We start from the raw sequence: 20,669 nt of genomic DNA, 5'->3' as shown, positions 1-20,669 counted from the left end.
TATCCAAGATCTATAAAGAACTTCTCAAACTCAACACCCAAAAAACATATAATCAAATAAAAAAAATGGGCAGAAGATATGAACAGACACTTTTCCAATGAAGACATACGAATGGCTAATAGACACATGAAAAAATGTTCAACATCATTAGCTATCAGGGAAATTCAAATCAAAACCACATTGAGATACCACCTTTCACCATTTAGAATGGCAAAAATTGACAAGGCAAGAAACAAATGTTGGAGAGAATATGAAGAAAGGGGATCCGTCTTACGCTGTTGGTGGGAATGCAAGTTGGTACAGCTACTTTGGAAAATAATGTGGAGGTTCCTCAAAAAGTTAAAAATAGAACTACCCTATGACCCAGCAATTGCACTACTGGGTATTTACCCCAAAGATACAGATGTAGTGAAGAGAAGGGCCATATGCACCCCAATGTTAATAGCAGCATTGTCCACAATAGCCAAACTGTGGAAGGAGCCGAGATGCCCTTCAACAGATGAATGGATAAAGAAGTCGTGGTCCATATATACAATGGAATATTACTCAGCCATCAGAAAAGATGATTACCCAGCATTTGTATCAGCATGGATGGAACTGGGGGAGATTATGCTAAGTGAAATAAGTGAAGCAGAGAAAGACAATTACATATGGTTTCATTTATTTGTGGAACATAAGGAATAGCAGGGAGATCATTAGGAGGAGGAAGGGAAAAATGAAGGGGGGGATAACAGAGGGGGAGACGAACCATGAGAGACTGTGGACTCCGGGAAACAGACAGGGCTTTAGAGGGGAGGGGGGTAGGGGGATGGGCTAGCCCATTGAAGGGTATTAAGGAGGGCACGTGTTGCACGGAGCACTGGATGTCGTACGCAAACAATGAATTGTGGAACACTACATCAAAAGCTAATGATGTACTGTATGATAACTAACATATCATAATAATAATAAAAAAGGAAAATTTTAGTAGCCATGGAGAAGAGGAAGAGGGTTCTGATCTCCTGTCAGCCTTCTGACAAGCCTGCTAATTTGAAAATCAGTGTTCTCTCCATACCACCTCAAAGACACTCTTCTTATTTCCCCCAAACTCCCATCTAGAAGGTTTTAGCAAATGCACACTTGAAAGTAACATTTTTAAGAAAACCAGCAAAAACCCTTTGTTTTTTGCCTTTATCTTTTTTTTTTTTTAAAGATTTTATTTATTTATTCGACAGAGAGAGAGACAGCCAGCGAGTTAGGGAACACAAGCAGGGGGAGTGGGAGAGGAAGAAGCAGGCTCCTAGTGGAGGAGCCTGATGTGGGGCTCGATCCCGTAACGCCGGGATCACGCCCTGAGCTGAAGGCAGAGGCTTAACCGCTGTGCCACCCAGGCGCCCCTTGCCTTTATCTTTTTATGAAGTCATTTGTCTTATTGCTTTGCCCATCTCCTTGAATGAGTAGATGTTAGTTTTGAACATTATATTCTTGATCTGTGGTGGTTTTGTAATTTTTAGTAAGCACTGTTCTTTTTTTTTTTAATCTGGAGAAAACAGATGATACATTGGAATGTAAGCTTATATGTTCAGAATGAACAATTCTTATGTACCTGCATGGTCAGAGTTATTTTTTAAGGTATATTTATTTATTTAGTAATAACTATAGATTCACCAAAGAGGTTTTAAAATAGTACAGAGGTCATGCATACCCTTCACCCAATTTCCTCCAGTGGTTGATTTTACATAATGGTAGTACGGTATGGAAACTAAGAAATTGACCTTGGCACAATGTATGTGTATGCCATTTACCACATGCATCATTTCCTGTAACTACCACTGCAATCGAGATACAGAATTATTCCATCACCACAAAGATCCTCCCTCCTGCTACCTTTTTGAGCAGAGTTAGTTTTAAGATGAGAATGTTAATTTTGTTGAATGCCACAATATAAGCTACAGGTATTAAAATCATATATACTCTTTTGATACGCTACATCAAAATAAGGGTACATTAAAAGTTTTCTCAATGGGTAAAGGCTAAGTCTCATTTTATATTATATATATCAGCTGCCTTGCCAGCATTTCCTGCATGGGTCTGTTGTATCTGAAGAACCAGTGTGTGTGAATTGTAACAAAGCACAGTAAAGAAACTTGTGATTTTTCTCTTTGGCTTTTAATTCCCAGAACTCAAAGTTAGTTTATCATACCTAAGATTTTGATCAAAGACATTTTTCTTTCCTGCTATGAAGTGAATGTATTGAGATGTTCCACAACCACATGTTTTCACATTTTTTACATATTAAAGAATACCAGTGGGTGATCTATGAGATAAAGCAGTGTTTTGGCAACATATTTTTTCCTTTTGTGGGTATTTTCTTAATAATGACATATACTTATATAATGGAGAATGTGAAGCAATTATCTTTTTTTGTTACTGTAGTTGACCCCAAATCACAGTAAGCTTTTAGGAATCTATGGCTTATAAATTAAGCTCTGGCAGCATTTAACAATATTGTGCAGAAAAGAAAGCAGCCATTCCATGAGGAGCTCCTCGTTTGAGTTAATGACCTAGCCTTCTGTCATCTCATCCTGCTGTGATGTTACATTTGAGGGGAAAGTATACGAGATTTGTTAAAAAAAAAAAAAACAACTGAGGCATATTAAAATTTTTAAGAATTTGAGCAAAATCAATTCGAAGTGGTTAGGAGCATTCTACTGACAAAAGCTAGGGGGCAGGGTTTTGTAGAGAAGCCACAGAAACAAAGCAGGGGACTTACTGGCTGTAGCCTAAGTAGTTGCATTATTTAGGAAAGCCCAGTTGGCTGTTTGTGATTGATTGTTCTTCCTAATTTTGAGGCATTTATAGGAAATGATTGGCTTAGATTTCAGTTTGCTTATATCAGCTACCAAGGCATGCGAGCCACCTCAGTCCGATGGTCTCTTTGTTTGGTTACTTTTATAGTAGTTTGTGTTAGAGTGTAAAGTCCTTCGGAGCAGCGGCCTGGATACATAGGAAATGTATTGGAGGAAGAGTGATCTGGGAAGTGGGAGCTTCAGATGCCAATTCTGTCATCAGTTTTGTGCATGTGTAGCTATAGGTTTTCCCTGTGTCCCTTTCCTGGAGGTAACTCCCCTGTCATCCACCCTTGACACAAAGATAAATGAGATCCTGTGTGTGGGAAGCAAACAGAATTAAGCAAACATGGAGTTATGTAATATAAAGTATTATTAGTATCATTAGCCTTCTCTTGTAAATAGTTGAAGTGAATTATGACAGTAAGGGCTCCATAAATTCTAGGTTAGTGGTTGTTCCTGTATTATCTCTGGAAGTGCTGTTAATTGTAAGGTACCATACGTGGATTAGTAGAAGTTGATGTCACTAAAATGCAGATAAGGAATGGAAAGCAAGGTGAAAGGGAAAGTTACTTTTTAAGAGGGAGAAAGTGGTGCTGGTCTTTCCAGGAGCAGTTCTGATGGAGTTCTCAGCTGGGGAGAGCAGATTGCAGGGTGTCAGGAATGCAGGTGGAGAAAACGAAGTAAAGACAGTAGGTTTAGACAGTTTTGGGAGAAAGAAGGAAAAACCGTATTGTCTGGAAGAAGCGGTGGGGTCCCATGATCACCCCTCCACTAACCGGATGGCATGTATCCGCCTTCTGTGAGGAGTGTGCCAGGTCCATGGTGTTTGGTAGCTCAAGGAAGGTTCGGGGTATTTGTGACAGAGAGTATCTAACTGAACGTGGAGATTGGAATTAATGGAACAATGTCTGGAACCGTGCAGTCCAGTGCAAGAGCTGCTAGGCACACACGGGTGGCTCTCGAGCGCGTGCAAGGTTCCTCTGAATTGAGATATATGCACATGTAAAATACACACCCGAATTCAAAGAATTCATACAAAAAATGATCTCATTTACAATTTTTATATTGATCACACGTGGAGATGAGAGTATTTTGGATATATTGGGATATAGTATTAAAAGTGATTTCACTTGTTTCTCTTAGCTTTTTAAATGCAGCTATTAGAAAATATTAAAAAAATCTTTAATTACATGTGTAAGCGTGGCTTCCATTTGTGTGTTGTATCATCTTTCTCTTGTCTAGCACTGGTCTGTAATGAATGGTGGGAGAGGAGGGCCAGAGTGCTAAGAGAGGGATCAAAATACCTGGAGAGTCTGGACACATGTGGCCTTTTTACCTCCCGCTGTGAGGATGGAGTAGGTGTTCTGGCATTGCCTGTGAGCCTTACGTAGCAGGGAGTCTGAGGGGCTTCTCTCATAATCCGTGTCGAATTTACGCTGCTTGGGACTTATGCCCTAAAGGCATTTGCCTTGTGGACAGGGATAAACTTGTGCTTGCTCCTTTGAAAAGGGTGTAGTGTGGTAGTCAGCTGTGTTACATGCTCTTCTAGAACGGACACATTTGTTTGTTTTTGTTGTTAACCACATGGAACTATTATAAGTTGAACATGATTTAAAATAAATGAACCCACGACAGGGGCTCACATTTTTATTGTTTTTGTAATGGATTTGTTAATATCGAATTTTGACCCGTATGTCATGACCCGTATGTCAGTAGGAGTACTTAGGATCTTTCTAGCAGTAGTTTATATCTCAGATTTTGACTCCATTCATAAGTGTGTACACCTAAATTAAAGACCTTAAAGGTGAATAGGATAGCTTTTTCAGTGTTACGGACTTTTAAAGGGAAATTTATTATTTTTTCAAATAATAGAAATACCAGTAGGAAAGTCACGTTTCTTTTAGCAGCAGGGTGCATCAAGTGGAAAAGACCCGGTTTTATGGAGGCATATGAAACACAAAGGAAATCCTTTCTGCTTCCTTTGGCTGCACCTTAGAGAGCAGGTCTGAGGAAGGACTGGAATCCTGCCCCCGCCCCTCTGTTTGTGAGGCCACGTGTTCTGAAACCTTGGGTGCCCTGCCCCATTTCCTAGGTGGCCATTTAGATCTAGGGAGCACCCTTTACACAGTTTTCTCAGCGTGAAAGGGAGCTACAAGGGTCTGCAAAGGACCAGATGCTTTGTTTCTGTGTAGTAAGAGGAAAAAGGTGAAGAATCCTGTATTTGAAGCGTTCTATCGGGAAACCCCTCAGATTCTTTTATGGCTTTGGGAGAGTGTACATACAACTTTATTTCCCCCCCTTCCTAAAAAATGTTTCCTAGTTTTTCAGTTATTTTCAGTGAATTTATGGTACCACTAACACTTTTACTGTAAAGAAGCATGGAGGTAGTGTTGACTAGTTCAGAAGGCGCGGAAGCCAAACAGAATTCTTGCCTGAGAATTTGGAGTTAGCACTGAGAAAGTGAGGTTGGTTTCCTTATGAGTAACTGGTGTGTCATACATAAATTTTTTCTCATATTATCTAGTCAAAAGAATCAGAAAAATGGTAGGTAGAGAGAAAGTAAGATGAAGCACAAAGTGAGCAGAGATAAGGAGAAACTGCTGAGGGTATTCAAGTCTTTCGAACTGAGGCTGGGCTGTGTTTTTAGTCTTAGATTCCATGAGATAGCTCATATCCTTTTAAGAAATTATCTTTCATTTGCTCAGGTGAATTTCAAATGGAATTCTGTCACCTAAAATGCAGAGTCCTAGCTCAGTTACTTCCAGAAGCATCCACTGATTATCCCTGTCAGAGCATCACATCATAATATTTTATTTGTCTACTTAGAGTAGACTTTAAGCTCCACGCGAACAGAGATTGTATTTTGTTTGTCTTAAGATCTCCATCATCACCTAACCTGGCACCTGGCACAATAGGTGTTCAGTAAATGTTTGTTGAATGAATGAATGAATGGATGAATGAATGAACAAATGCATGAATTATGAGCATCTCATTATGTACACTTTTATTTGCAGATTCCTTTTTAAAAAGATTTTATTTCTTTATTTGAGAGAGAATGAGTGTGAGCAGGGAGAGGCGCAGAGGGAGAGGGAGAGAGAGAGAATCTGAAGCAGACCCCACACTCAACACGGAGCCTGACGCAGGGCTCAGCCTCACAACCTTGAAGTCATGACCGGAGCCGAAATCAGGAGTTGGACACTCAACCGACAGGCACCCAGGCGCCCCTGCAAATTCCTTTTTAAAAGTTTTTGAGTGGGTAATATATTCATATTGCTGAAAAATCAAAATCTATTTTTTTTTTAAAGATTTTATTTATTTATTTGACAGAGATAGAGACAGCCAGCGAGAGAGGGAACACAAGCAGGGGGAGTGAGAGAGGAAGAAGCAGGCTCATAGCGGAGGAGCCTGACGTGGGGCTCGATCCCATAACACCGGGATCACGCCCTGAGCCGAAGGCAGACGCTTAACCGCTGTGCTGTGCCACCCAGGTGCCCCAAAATCAAAATCTATTAAAATATATGTAGTGAAAAGTCTCCCTCCCGTCATTGTCCTGTGTCCACCCAAATCAGAGCCACCTTTCTTTCCTCCTCCACCCCAGGTAAGCACTGGTATAGCTTTTTTCTAGTGTAGCTTTTCAGAGTTTCAATATGCACATATAGGGAAATACAAATACATATATATATATATATATATATATATATATATTCCTTTCTCTTAATGCAAATGAACATATATTATACACCATGTTTGGCATCTTGCTTTTGACCTAACATAGCTTAGGGATTTTTTTCCCCCAAATATAGAGAGCTCCTTCATTCTTGTACCTGTCATTTTGCATGTGTTCAAGTACGTCTTATTATCAAGTAAGATAAATAACTAGAAGAGGAATTGCTAGATCAAAGATTATGTGTGTTTATAATTTTATCTCTAAAATGCCCTCCATAAAGTTCATACTAATAATTTATTAACCCAGCAGCAATATATCAGAGTGGTTATTTCTCCACAATGTTGCAACAGTATATTGACATATTTGTAGATTTCTGTCAAGTTCCACTTTGCATAATGGCCTGGTAGCGTCTGCACTAACCCTTCCATACATAACAACTCTAAGCTTTGGACAGAATATAAAGACATGTGCCTGAAGATGCTGGATAGTGATTGAAAGCAATTAGGTACTGGATAGAAGTTGATACTTGAAAGAAGGGAAGGCAGAGTTTACAGGACAAAATTAAAACATTGAATATATGTGAAAGTAGAGTCCTAGAAGGAGAGGAGAGGAGAAGAAGAGGGAGCAGGGAAATATTTGATGAAATAATGCCTCGATATTTCCAAATATGGTGAAAGACATAAATTTACAGATTCAAGAATCTCAACAAACCCTAACCAAGAAAAATGCATGTCGGAATACTGAAAACTGAACATAAAGAGAAAATCTTAAGTGATCACAGGAAAATGACACTTTATCTGTAGGTGAGCAGTTATTTGAGTCAACATTGACTTGTCATCAGAAGCAGTGGAGGTGAACACAGTGCAGTGATATCTTTAAAGTCCTGATTTCTGCCAGTCTGGTAAACAATGATATTCAGTTTAATTTCAATTTGTATTCCTTTTGTTATGAATGAGGTTAAACATTTTTTCATGTCCAAGAGTTATTTGTATTTCTTTTCTGTATATTTGTTGCCTGTTTTCCTCTTGGGTTTTAAAAATCTTTTTTTCAGTAAGACTGTGATAGGGTTGCAGATACATTTTCCTCTGTCAGTTGTCTCTTGACTTTGCCGATGGTGGTTTTTGCCATCCACAAAATTTTTATATTCAGGCCATCAAATTTACCCCTCATTCCCTTTATGGCTTCTGAATTTGGAGTCCTATTTGAAAGGCATTCCCTGCTGCAAGGTTATAAAGGCATTCATCAGTGTTTTCTTCCTTATGGTTTCAATTTTATACACTGAAATGCATAATCCACTTGGACTTTATCTTCATATATGATGTGAAATATGGACCTAACTTTATTCCTAGATGACAATGCAGTTGTCCCACATCATCAGTCATACACTAAATGTAGTTGGCCTTATTTCTGGACTTAGGTTTCTGTTTGTTGATTTAGTACCAGTATTACCCTCCTGTAATTTCTTTGTCTTTACTCTCTGGTATAGCTAGCCCCCCCGCCCCCATTGCTATGCTTCTTTGAAGTTTTCCTGGCTGGTGTTAATTGTTTATTTTTCCACATGGTCTTATGACTTGGCTTTCTAAGAGTTCCCACAAAGTAATGAACCCCAAAGCCTAGACAGGTCCGGTCTTCCTGAAATATCAGAGCACTCTGCTCTTTCTTGGATAGATTTTTCACAGGGTGTAATTTATAGGAGCATTATTTTGGTGAATGTCTGACTCACCCACTAGATGATAAGCCTCAAGAGGGCAGGGGCTGTCTCCTTTACTCATTATACTTGCAATACCTCATCTAGGGCCTGACAGACACATTTGAGGCTCTTAATTCATAGTAGTGAATAGGATGGATGGATCTTGAGTCTTGAAGTTGAGCTGTCTTTATTACTCTCTCAGTGGCTGTGGGCAGTTTCTTGACTGTTCTAAGCCCAAGTTTTCTCATTTCTGAAATAGGTGTAAGGGAATTATATCTATTGAACAGAGTTTTGGGATAATTAAATAATGTAGCTTAGAAAACATTTTGTGAAGTGTGAGATGTTATGAAATCCTAGTTAGACTGACTTTGGCTTTCCTTTTCATATGTAATGGGTAGTTATGCATTTGCCAAGGAACAGTCTGCAGACTTGGGCTGTTCGTTGTTAGAATCCATTCGAAGAATCACCCTTACCCAATTGTCACCCTGTTACATTTGTAGTCATTCTTGAGTGTTTCTTCACTTGTAGCTATCCAAGCGGTAGAAGCAGTCAGTTTTGGATGACAGCTTGTTTGTTGACAAGGGAACAGCCTCTAAGAAAGAAAGTGGAATTTCCCTTTACCAAGCAACCTGGGTTTGGAGCCCATTCTGCACAAGATGTCTACCTGTCACTACCTGTCACATGACACAGCTGCTATTACCAGGAGAAAAGCTCAGACCTAATAAATTGCCAAAACTCAGGGTCTTGTTAGTTTAAGTTACTTGCCAGTGTACTATAACTTGGAAAAAAGAAAGGATGCACATATTTATTGCTAAGCTGGGGAAATTGCCATTAAGGCAGTTGGCAGAATGGCTGACATTTTAACAGTCATAGGTCAGATAATTTTCTACATCTATCCAAGAGAAGCTTTGACCAAGGACTGACAAAAAAATCAAATTATTCTGTTCACTTGGCTGCATCTAAATGTCTCATTTTCAGCTTACAGGAAAGATTGCTATGGAAGCAATCTTTGACGTTACAACAGAGTGACCGTAAATTGCTTGAATAACTGTTGGAACTTCGAATATAAAAACAGAAAAAGTCATCTGAGGTAGAACTCAGAATGGATTTTTCACTTATGTTTTGCTCCTTATGTAATTTATAGCTTAAGTTTTATATTAAGACATGTTTTAAGTCAGCATTTACTTACACAGAAGGAGATTACTTCCAGGTCACAAGGAAAATCAGTGGCAGAACTGAAAACTGAATTCTTGAGTCGGTTTCCAGCATTTCCAACACTGTTAGAAACAAGTGCTAAGTTTTCTTTATTCTCTCATGGCAAAACAAAGAATGTATAGTCAGCTGGAAATTTGGTTATTGGAAAGTACTTTCTATGGTTTCCAGAGCACCAAATTCCTTTTATAGTCTTAAAAGTTTCTCATATTATGAATTTAGTTGTGTAAATCAGTCCTTTGCTGATAAACACAAACTCCCCTTAGTCCTTGGATCAACTTGCCTTTTATTATGAGTTTAGTTGTGGAAATCACTCTTTTGCCAATAAACATAAATTTATATTAGTTCTAGGATCAACATTTTGAGAGGGGATAAAGTAGGGATTGTCTAAGCATTTTTAAAGGAATGTTCTTCTAAAATAGCTGGTAGAATAAAAATATATTGTACAAACTAAAATAGGGCAAAAAGAGCTAAAATGTAGTACATGGACTAAAATAACTAGCAGTTCACATGAGTCCAAGTGCTAAATACGTAATTATATTTCCCATTACCTTATATGTACAAGGCTTGTTTTAATTTTTAAATTCCACATTTTATTCCTTTTATTGTTTTCCAAAAAAAAATGTAGAAGAGCCATTGAGTCTAACATGAGTGTTTTGAGATTGCCATTTTAACTCACCGATTGACATTGTATACCAGTGGGTAGAAATGGCTGTTCATTGATTGTAGATGGTTTGCGTCTCTAAATTGAAAATGAAGATGAGTTGAGTTTGATTTATTATTGTCTGTCCAACCAACTCCCTTCTGCAACCTCTCCTAACCCTTTGGTACTTGTAGAAAACCTCTCTCAATATCCCCTGGAATTACTTAACAAATGTTCCATGTAGATGCAGTCGTCATTTTGGTATTTACTAATGTTACTGAGTGATTGTTGCACATCCTACAGCGGTTAGGAAAAGAGAGTTTTGGGGTGACCTCGGAATTAGTGATCGGTATTAGTGCTTGTTTGCTCCAGTAACACTGACGTCCTTGCTCTTTCTTGAACATCTAGTCCTGCCCCTGCATCAACCCTTTTTATACTTTGTGTTCTCTTTGCCTGGGATGTTTCTCCTTCACATTCCACATGATTTTCTTCCTCACCTCTTTCACATCTCTGCTCAGTTGCTGTCTTGTCAGATTATTCTGTAAAGGAGCTAAACTCCTACCATTTGAGAGGTTTGAGCAAAGGAGGATCATAATCTGGCTAATATATTGAAAGGGTTGCTGTGCCTACAGAGACGGGAACAGAATTCCAGATGAACAGTGGCTGAAGCACTTGGGGCTGATTGCGGTGACCTAGGCTGGAGATAGCTGTGGCTCAGATCAGGTGGTTGTCCTGTGGTGAGAGGTGGTTGGACTAAGGATCTATTTTGAGGGTAGGATCAACAGGATTTGCTGCCACTTTGAACGTGGGATGAGCAAAAACCTGAGGTTTTTGGCCTGAGGGATTGAAAGAATGGAATTGCCATTTACTAAAATGAAGACTAATATCAAAGGAAGGAAATCAGGAGTTTGGTTTCATTCATGATAGTTGGATAAATGAAACAAGTTAGGGAAAGGTCTGGGCAGAGATAGAACATTTGGGAATCATCAGCACATAAATGGTATTGAGAGAGTCTGGAGCCTAGATGAGGTCACCTGGGAAGTGTTAGGAAAGGAGAGAGGTCTTGAGGCTGAGCCCTGGTGCTGTGTTGCAGTGTTCCGAGGCTGGGGAGGCTGTAGGCAGGGCTAGTGAAGTAAAGTCAAACCAAGAGAGAGTGGGATCCTGGAAACCAAGGGGAGAATGTTCCAGGAAAGGAGTAGTAATCAGCTATGTCAAAATGCTGCTGAGAGAACAAGTAATAAAATGAGCACTGAGAAATGACTGTTGGATTTGGCCGTGGGGAGGTCATTGGTGACCTTGATGAGCGGTTGGGGTTGACTGGTGCGGGGTGAGGGGGGGGAAGGCTGTCAGGAAAGGGCTTCAGAGAGAATAGTGAAAGGACAAATGTAGACTGGTTCTTTACAGGAGGTTGTTTTGTAAAGTACAACAGGGAAGTGAGATGGGACCTGATGAAAGTTAAGGAAGACTTTTTGGTGAGTGGGTAAAGAGGGAAAAATTGATTATATAGGAGCAAGAATGGGGACAGTGGTGGGAATTTGTCTTCTTTGATGAGCGTTCCTTCCTCTGTAGAACTGTACCAGCACGCAAGGAAGACTTTTCTGTTCTTCCCACACCCCCCAAATTCCCACTGGGCTATATGCCCCTCTTATAATCTCACATATAATTCTGTAGTGCTTTATGTTGTCCCTATACTCACCTCTTTCAATATATGAGCCCCTGTACTTAGGTCAAAAGAATCACACTCAAAGGTGGTGTTAGTTGTAGAATCCTCTAGGAGCTTAACAAAACACCAAAACCATACCTTCTAGTAATCTTGGGTTGTAATAGAATGGAAGAATTTTTTGAGGCTCTTTCACAGACCTTTTCCTCCCACCCCACTGTGGTGAGCTGTTTGTAGATCCTTAGGCGGCTCTTACCTACCCTTTCAAGTAGCCTGCATGGGTGGGCGTGCCCTGTGACTGTAGCTGCTCAGCTCCCGTGATGCCTCCTGTTTCTCACCACTGGCATTTCTGGTGGCACAGTGGCTTCTGTGAGTCTGTCTGGCTTGCCTCAGCGTTGAGTCTGTCCATTCAGTTCTCTCGTTTCTGCTTTTTGTGTCATGGGGTTAGGCTTGTGGCAATGAGGAAGTGTTCTGTCCTTAACCAGAGGTCGATGTGAGTTAAAAGATGTTGTAAGCAGTAAAACGACGATCCGCCATGCAGATGGTAGTTACCAATTTTATCTTTTGAGCTCAAGGTTTATATTTCTGTTTGTGTTTTCAAGGTTTTAGGTCAGAGTTTAAAAATGGCAGCCAGTTGTTAGAGTATTTGTAGAAAGTCGTGGTGATTGATGTGGAATCTTCTGTAAGAGGTGTGTAGGTATGCTTATGTGCCTTCATCCACCGATCCATAAAAAAATATTTGTAAATGCTTGCTGTGTTTAAGCATGTGTTTTAGGGGTTGGAGGTGCTTGTTTTGTGTGTGTGTGTGTGTGTGTGTGTGTGTGTGTGTGTGTGTGTGTTTAAGGGGGGGAAGACAGTGGAGATATTGGGAGCTCTTCAGTGTTCCCAAAATAAAAGATGAGAGAGATCCACTCTTTAGTTCTAGATCATCCCTGGAGTTCTTTGTGCAAACAGCATGTCATAGTGAAACCCAATATGTCAAAATCCCAAGCTGAACTGCAGGCTTGCAGGGGGAGAGGTTGGAAGAGCCAGGACCCCACCAGCTCAGCACCCTTCCTTGTGGCCTTTGCAGAGGTTCCTTGGCACCCCTAGGTGTCTGATAGCCCAGCTGGAAAGCCCCTTCTCCACACTATGACAAAGTTTTTTAAAAAAAATATGATGCCTTAGCCATGCCCATCATAAAAACAACTTTATGATTTCCCATCATCATAAATTGAGAGGAAAACTTTTTCTTTTACACGAGTTGTTTTTTTCTTTAAAAAAAGTAGAAGTCATTATTTAGGCTTGGTTAAGTGTTTTAAATCTCTAAACCTCTGTACATCTTTCCTATGGAGACTATGCTCATAGAATTACTGAAAAATATTAGTTGGTGATAATGTGTTAATACATTGTTCAGGAAATTAGAATCTTATTTGGGGTACCTACTGATAGACTGCTTTCGCTCAGCAGAAGTTTGACCTTTGTATGCACTCCCAGACACACTGTAAAGGATAGTGATGTATGTCAGTCGCTTGTGGGTTATAAATCTTAGTGGTCTGAATGCTTGAATAAAAAGGAAATGAATCAAAGGGAGAGGTCTGTCTCTATTGCTTGGACTAAAAAAAAGAATCACACATTCATGTATTCTTTTTACACTTAAAAAAACCCAAAAAGGTAATGCGACATTATAATTTTATTGCACATTGAAAGTGCAGATTTAAAAAATTCTAATTATGCTTTTAGTAGCTAATAATTTAAGAATTCTTTTTGATCTTTCCCTGCTTTTCCAACCTTCTTTTCTTGCTAATGTTAGGAAACCCAAATTGAAAATGCCTCCAGTTTGAACAGGTTGAACTTGTGGCCTTGGCTATAATTGTCACTTCACAATCAATTTCTTATTTTAATCTTTATTATTATATCTTTTGTCCTACAGACTGGTGAATTTTCAGCTCGTTTCCTTTTGAAGTTGCCAGTGGATTTCAGCAATATTCCCACATATCTTCTCAAGGTAAAAATATGTGATACCACATATGAGCTTTTAAATGTAATTATTTAAACGTAAATGAGTTTTTAAAGTAATTTATTTAACTCTGAATATTTGTAGGATTGGCTTGCCAGCATCTTTTTCAGATAGCGGATTTATTTAAATTATTTATTATATGAAGATTCACTGAATTTGTTATCTAAAAACTAAAATAGTAGCCCTAAAAGGAAAAATGAATTTTCCTTATAAGATACAATTAGTATAAGTAAACTAAATTTGGGGGAAAAATCATTGTTAGTCTTATGGGGAGGAAAGACTCTAATGGAAGTTATCTAATAGGCCTTCTGTCTTTAGGTAGGATTACATATTAACTATGCTGTGCTAAGGGGCATCTCATTTTCCTTATTTGTGTCAGCAGTTGATCTCAGGCACCTTCACAGCTGGGGTGTCCAGAATCGATATAAACCAGCGTATATGGCATTCCTTTAAATATGGTGCAAGCAGGGTGTGGCTGGGAAAGCAGCCATCTTGGGGCCGGGTCCGCGCATGCTTTGCGCAGAAGAGGCAGAATCCAAGTGACTAGGCTACGGTTAGTGTGAGGGAAGCCACCTGGACCAGGGAGCAGGTTCTGAACAGAAAGCCTTAACCCGAGGCCTAGGTTCATCACAAATGAGGATTTTGGTTGTGATTTAAGATATGGCTAGCTGTCCTCAGCCCCATATTTCAACCTGTAGTTATATAGCTTTAGTCTAATATAAGAAAAATTCCTACCTTCTTAATTTGATGTTGTTCAGAGAGTATGGTCTGCTGGAATATACACTATAGACTATAGAAGAGATTAGGGAACACTTTTTAAAATACATTCTGCTCAAGGTGGGGAAATTATTTTCTTTTCCCCTAAGTAAAACATGGGATTTTTGTGCCTCATTAAACTTTTATTTTTAGCTTCTAGTTGACTAGTTTTCCACTCTGTATCCAAGGGTTATGAAGTCCAAGTGAGAATGGAAGTCAGCAATTTATATTAGTTTCTCCACACTCCTGTTGTGGAAAATATACATATGAGATCTGTGATTACCAAGCATAATTAATTTGGTTTTAGCAATTATTATGCTCTATTAGGGTGGCAAGCTGTCTCCTTGGTAACTCTTAGATCGCAGACTCATTGACCTCCATGTATTCCAGTTAAAACTCGATTTCAGCTCATTTAAAACCAAATTCAGAAGTATATAAGAATACATTATTTATATAATCTCTTTAATTCATAAATTTACAGTTACGGTATCTTTGTTTTGATTCGTTGGGCTTTATTGGTTTGAGTGGTTGTCTTATTTGAACCTAACATTGCCTCTGCTCATGTTCTTGAAGGTCAAAGGAAAAAAATCCTTCTGGAATTATAATCTAATTTTTTTTCTCTTCAAAATCAAATTTCCGTATTTTCTGTAGTTCTAAGAGTTCTAACTTTATATTATTATGTCCTTACTTTCCTTGCTGGTCAGACAGGAAAAAAGTGGAACCTATTTGGGAAAATGGAAAGCGTTCCCCCCACACCCCCCAAAGTACGATGAAATGACATTTCTATTATAGATGAAATGCCTACATTGAAGCACTGATGTCTTTCTGGACCTTTAGTTTGTGCAAAGAGAGTAAAGCAACAAGGCAAGCAAACAAACAAAAAAGAAAAAAAGAAAAAGAAAGAAAGAAAGAAAAGAAAGAAACTCTTGTATAGCACAAAACAACCAGGAAAAAAATACCTGTGTCCCAGAAGGAATCCACAATACCTGTTGAAAGTTTTAAGATCTAAGTTCCTGAAGTTGTTGTATCATAACCGTGGGACATTTGGCTATACTACTCTGAAAACTTAAGTTCGCATTAGGAACTGATTTACATATTATTAGCATTTGGATGCTCCTAATCTGATGATCAGGCTGCTACTGATAGTCTCAGTCCCCAAATAAACTCTTCAGATTCCTAGGATGAGGATATTGTTCACCAGCATCAGTGTAGTTCTACGTGGCCATCCCAAAGAAATGAAAGGTGAACTAGACCTTTTAAGTATTGGAACAGCATGGAGTTTGACTGCATCCTGATTTGCCACAGTGAGATTTCATTATTCCATCATGAAGCCATTATCCACTTATATTCCCAAGCATACGTCTTTTATCCACTAATAGAATTTTTTGATGTTAGAATGAAAAACCATTAAATATTCAGCAATATGATTTTACTTAATATTATGCTTTAGGCATATATGGTTCTTATGTAGAATAGAGTGAATTTATTCTGAAAATGAGTGTGGACTTCAGTGTCTAAATTTTATTCTTGGATGAGGTAAGTCAGTGGGTTAGATAAATCATTTACATAAGAACTCAGTCAGTAAAAAAAAAAAAATAACTTCTGTATTAATTAGGATTCTTTATTTGCGGGTGGTGGAAATCCAGCACGAAGTACTATAAATGAAATGGGAAATGTAGCTCAAATCCTCCACTTCCATAGTCCATATAGTGGGAAACGGATCCCATGTTGGATAATCTACAGACAGGCATAGATCAGCTTTCCCGGGTCTGTCCCACTTGGGCCAGGTCTGCACCCATGAACTTCCCAACTGGTAGGTTTATGTTGAGAAGCTGTGGTCCCCAGAATAAAGGGGGATTACTGAAATGACAAAAGTCTAAGAGTCACTACAGTTACTAAACCAGAGAAAGATTGTTTTATACCTATTACGTTTTTTCTTGAAGAACTGGTCATGAGGCTGAATCATATGTCATTAGAAGATGCTGCCCTTGACTTTCTTCAGGATGTGGTGAAAATTGACTTATACATATTCTTTCTTTATTCTTATTCTGAGAATTATTAAACCTGAGTATATGATGCTGGGAAACCATTTTTTTTTTCTTCAGGAAAAGTATACTCCGTAGTGAGATAACTAAGGAAAAGTTCTAGTTGTCTACTAAAATTTTTTATCACCGGAGCAAGAAGTACTTAGAAGCTCGGAATACAGTGTTTTAGGGAGAGGAGAAGCTTACTTGTAAACAAAGTTTTATGTGAAGCAGCCTCTTAAATTAATGAGCCAGTTTATTCAGAATATAGTCAAGTTAAAATTTTACAGTTAGGACCCCCCCTCGGCAGCATCGTATGGAAATATCTAGCAAAATGGCAGAATCTCACTGCACTAGCGGGCTAAATCGTAATCATTTCCTGCTGATAGTAGATGTGACAAACATAACCTTTAAAAAATATCAGTGCTAACTTTTCTTTGTTAGATAAAACCATAATTGTGCATATAGTTGTCTTAGTCCATTCAGGCTGCTCTACAGAAACACCGTCGACTGTGTGGCTTAAACAACACATATTTATTCCCCATATTTCTGGAAACTGGGAAGTCCAAGATCAAGTCACCCGCAGATCCATTGTCTGGTGAGGGCCTGCTTCATAGCTTGTAGACAGCCATCTCCCCGCTGTATCCTCATGTGGCCAAGAGAGAGAGCTTCTCTCTCAAGGCTCTTCTTATAAGTCTCTGCTAGTCCCATCTTGAGGGCTCCAGTCACGTGACCTGATTACCTCCCAAAGGCCCTTCCTCCAAATACTGTCACCTTGGGGATTAAGCATCATCATATACATCTTGGGGGGACACAAAAAATTCATTTTATTTTATTTTATTTTATTTTATTTTTAAGCTTTTATCTATTTATTTCAGAGAGAGAGCACAAGCACAGGCAGGGGAAGGGGCAGAGGGAGACGCAGGCTCCCCGCCAATCAGGGAGCGCCATGTGGGGCTCGATCCCAGGACCCTGAGATCATGACCTGAGGCGAAGGTAGACACTTAACCCACTGAGCCACCCAGGCACCCCTAAAAATTCATTTTATAGCAATAGTCTATACACTGTATAGTCTGTATACTGCTATATGTTATAGCAGTAGTCTACTTGGTACCATGGTGCCCTAGCCCAGTCCCGAGGTGGGACCGTAACCAGTTTACTATGACTGAAGTACTTGGACTCTAGTTTCTACAGGAATCTTCTTGGCATCGTTTAACTTCACACTGTCTGAAGGACTGCTTGCTGCAGTTTAGTCCCACTGTGGTATCTGAATCATGACACAGTATGGAAAAATTGAAGGTGAAAAGCTGAAGTGGGCCATCTGTGTCAGGAGACGAGGTTCTCAGCCTTCTCATCCTTCTTCAGAAGCCACCGTGGCTATACTGATCAGGCAGGGCACACTCGAGGGCACAGTAGTGGCATGCAGGTCCCTGTGTCAAACAGAGGCCGAAAGCAGGAATTAAGGTCAGGTTATCAGGATAGGTTCAGGGGCCCGGACAGGCGGAGAGTGTCAGGAAGATATCCAGATTGGAATCACATGTGCCCTAAGAAGGTCATTAACCCGGAGGAGAACCTCTAAGACGACTTACGAGCTGAGGTTATCCCACGTAGGAGCTGCCTCCTCGGTCACACGGACGTTAGCAACCGCAGGTGCTCCTGGGGCCAGGCGGGTCCTGAGAAGGAGGGACTCTGGCTGGATGAACCACCGTAGGAGCTGGTGAGGGCTGCGGGGAGCCAGTGGGCCTGGGCTGGAGCTGGAGCGCAGCCGCTCGGCAGCTCCACAGTGGCTGCCACGTGAAGGGAGGGGCCTCATGGTGCCACGTATGCAGATGTTATTAAAGGGAGCCTGGAATCTCAGGGGGTTTTGCATATGAAAAAATGGCTGCTTTTTAAGTGATGGCAATGGATACATATTTTTTTAAAACACTGCTGACCAAACAGAATGCCTGTGTGTGTTGGCCATGGCCGTCTGGTAGCCAGGTGGGCTGCAGAAGGGTGTTCTGAAGAATTTCTCAGGTAGATACGGTGCAGCTCCCCAGAGCACAGGGCGGTCCCTGATGGCTGGGCTCTGAGAGCAGTGGATGGACTGACACTGCATTTTGCCTTCAGAGGTGCAGACGCTGATTCTGAACCAGGGAACCAATCTGTGTTTGTCAGTGTTCTCCAGAGAAACAGAAAAAATCAAACATGTATAAGAGGAGATTCCTCACAAAGTTGGTTCCTAAGGTTATGGAGGCCGAGAAGTCCCCCACGTGCCATTCGCAGGATGGAGAACCGGGACAGGCCTGAGAACCAGGGGAGGAGAGGAGGCGCTGGTGTAAGTCATGGAGCGGGAAGGCGAGAGAACCAGGGCTGTTCAAGGGCAGAGAAAATGGACTTCCTGGCTCAAGGGAGGAGAAGGAAAAGGGGAGAGGAGGAGGGGGTGGAGAAGGAGAAAGAGAGAGAGAGAATATTCATCCTCAACCTTTTGTTCTGTCTGGGCCCTCAAGGAGTGGATGATGCCCACCCCTGTTGGTGAGGGTGGATTTTCTTTACTCAGTCTACTGAGTCAAATACTAATCTCTTCCTTAAATACCCTCAAAGGAACAACCAGAAATCATGTTTTACCAGCTCTCTGGGCATTGCTTAGCCCTGACAAGTTGAAACAAAGTTAACCATCACATACACATTCTGTTCATAAGGCTGGTGAATTCATGACTGGAGCCACTAACTGAAAGATAACTAATGTACAGTTTCATACAGGAAGCAGCTTAGGCCTAGATTTTCAGGTATTCTAGGGCATAGAAGTATATTTTAAAATTATCTCCTGAGGTGCGTATTGTGTTTTCCTTTGGGATGTCTGAGACTCCTGAATTCTTTTACATATTTATTGGATACTTTTCCACCTTGATTGCTGCCATATCAAGTGATAGAGATCCATATGAAGTGGCTTGGTTCCCTGAGATTATTTTAAGAGTCTATGCAACCAAAGTAAATTTGGGGAGATTGCATCTATGCATGGTCTTGTCTGGGGGGATCTTGTAACAGTGGGCCACAAGTGCCAAGGGCCCTTGGGTTCCATTTAACTCTGGGTGATGCCAGTTAATTTTAATCAGTGGTTCTCATGCTGGGCTGCACTGATAACCTGGCCTTACCTCGGGTCAATGAAACTGGAATCTTTGGCAGTAAAGCCCAAATATTCTTTTATTTTAAAAGTCCCCCAGGTAATTTTAATGTACACCCAGGGTTAAGAACTGCTGCTCTAAGTAGAAGCTATGGATTTCTACTTTGGCTCAATAAACTCAGATGTAAATGGATTTATTGGCATAGTGATGGCAGGACTGCAGCCCGCTGTAGCACTTCCAGCCTCATTTATTAGCGGCCTGGCAGTGCGAAGCTTAGAAGGGTGGGAGTGAGGAAAGGGAACTATAGATATTGAATATACACTGTTTGTAGGAACTGGACGAGGTGCTTTCTATACGCTCTCTCCTTAATAGTCTCAACAACTCTGCAAGGTAATTTTTTCCCTCCATGTTTTTAAATAGATGAGCACTCTGGAGGCACCATTATGTAAGTGATCCGGGGAGCAATTTGTGGAAGTGGGATTTGGATGCAGACTCCTGGCTCTAAAGCCAGTGGTCTTTCTGGCACACCACACTGCAGCAAGAAACACTCTGTATTGCTAGATTAGAAGCTAGAATGGGAAGCTAGGGCTCCTTAGATCTGTCCTGAAGTCGAAAGAATAAACGAGATTGAGAAAGGACACTCAAGCGAGAGCTGCAGTGGTCTGTGTTCCAAGGCAGATCTGTCTGGAGTGTTTTTCAGAGGCGACGTGTTGATGTGCTCTGTGAAGCCCTGAAATGGGTCAGACAAAGGAGGGGGGTGACGTGGATGGCACTGAATCGGATCAAAGTGGGAGATGCAGTGCACAGGGACTCCAGGGACAGCACAAAGGAGAGAGACTGTAGTCAGAAAGGAGTCAGGTGGTGACAGTGGCGAAGAGGTGAAGGCAATGTGGGGGAGCTGAAGACAGCCTTTTGTGGTGTGTAATTCTCAGTCAAGATGGCTGGAAATGTGAAGGGATGCTGAAACTCCCTGCCACTGTAGGAGAGTTGATTGTGTTAATACAGGAGTCATTTTAACTGAAGTGAGGAGGTCAGGCTGACTTGGAAATGGGGATGACGCTGGAGCGGTTAGAGGCTCAGAAG

The 20,669-nt window shown here is 40.5% G+C and overlaps 1 protein-coding gene across 1 annotated transcript in view; it reads left to right on the top strand.

Annotated features, from left to right (window-relative positions):
* Positions 1-20,669, top strand: part of BABAM2 (BRISC and BRCA1 A complex member 2) — a 396,696-nt gene that overhangs the window by 129,214 nt on the left and 246,813 nt on the right. Inside the window, exon 6 of the mRNA XM_026521231.4 lies at positions 13,616-13,690. Coding sequence (XP_026377016.1) covers positions 13,616-13,690 — 75 coding nt within the window. The remainder of the gene's footprint in view (positions 1-13,615; positions 13,691-20,669) is intronic.

Source organism: Ursus arctos, unplaced genomic scaffold, assembly GCF_023065955.2.
Source record: "Ursus arctos isolate Adak ecotype North America unplaced genomic scaffold, UrsArc2.0 scaffold_8, whole genome shotgun sequence".
NCBI lineage: Eukaryota > Metazoa > Chordata > Mammalia > Carnivora > Ursidae > Ursus > Ursus arctos.
The sequence above is the reverse complement of the archived record's forward strand: the minus strand, read 5'-3'. Positions and strand labels throughout refer to the sequence as shown.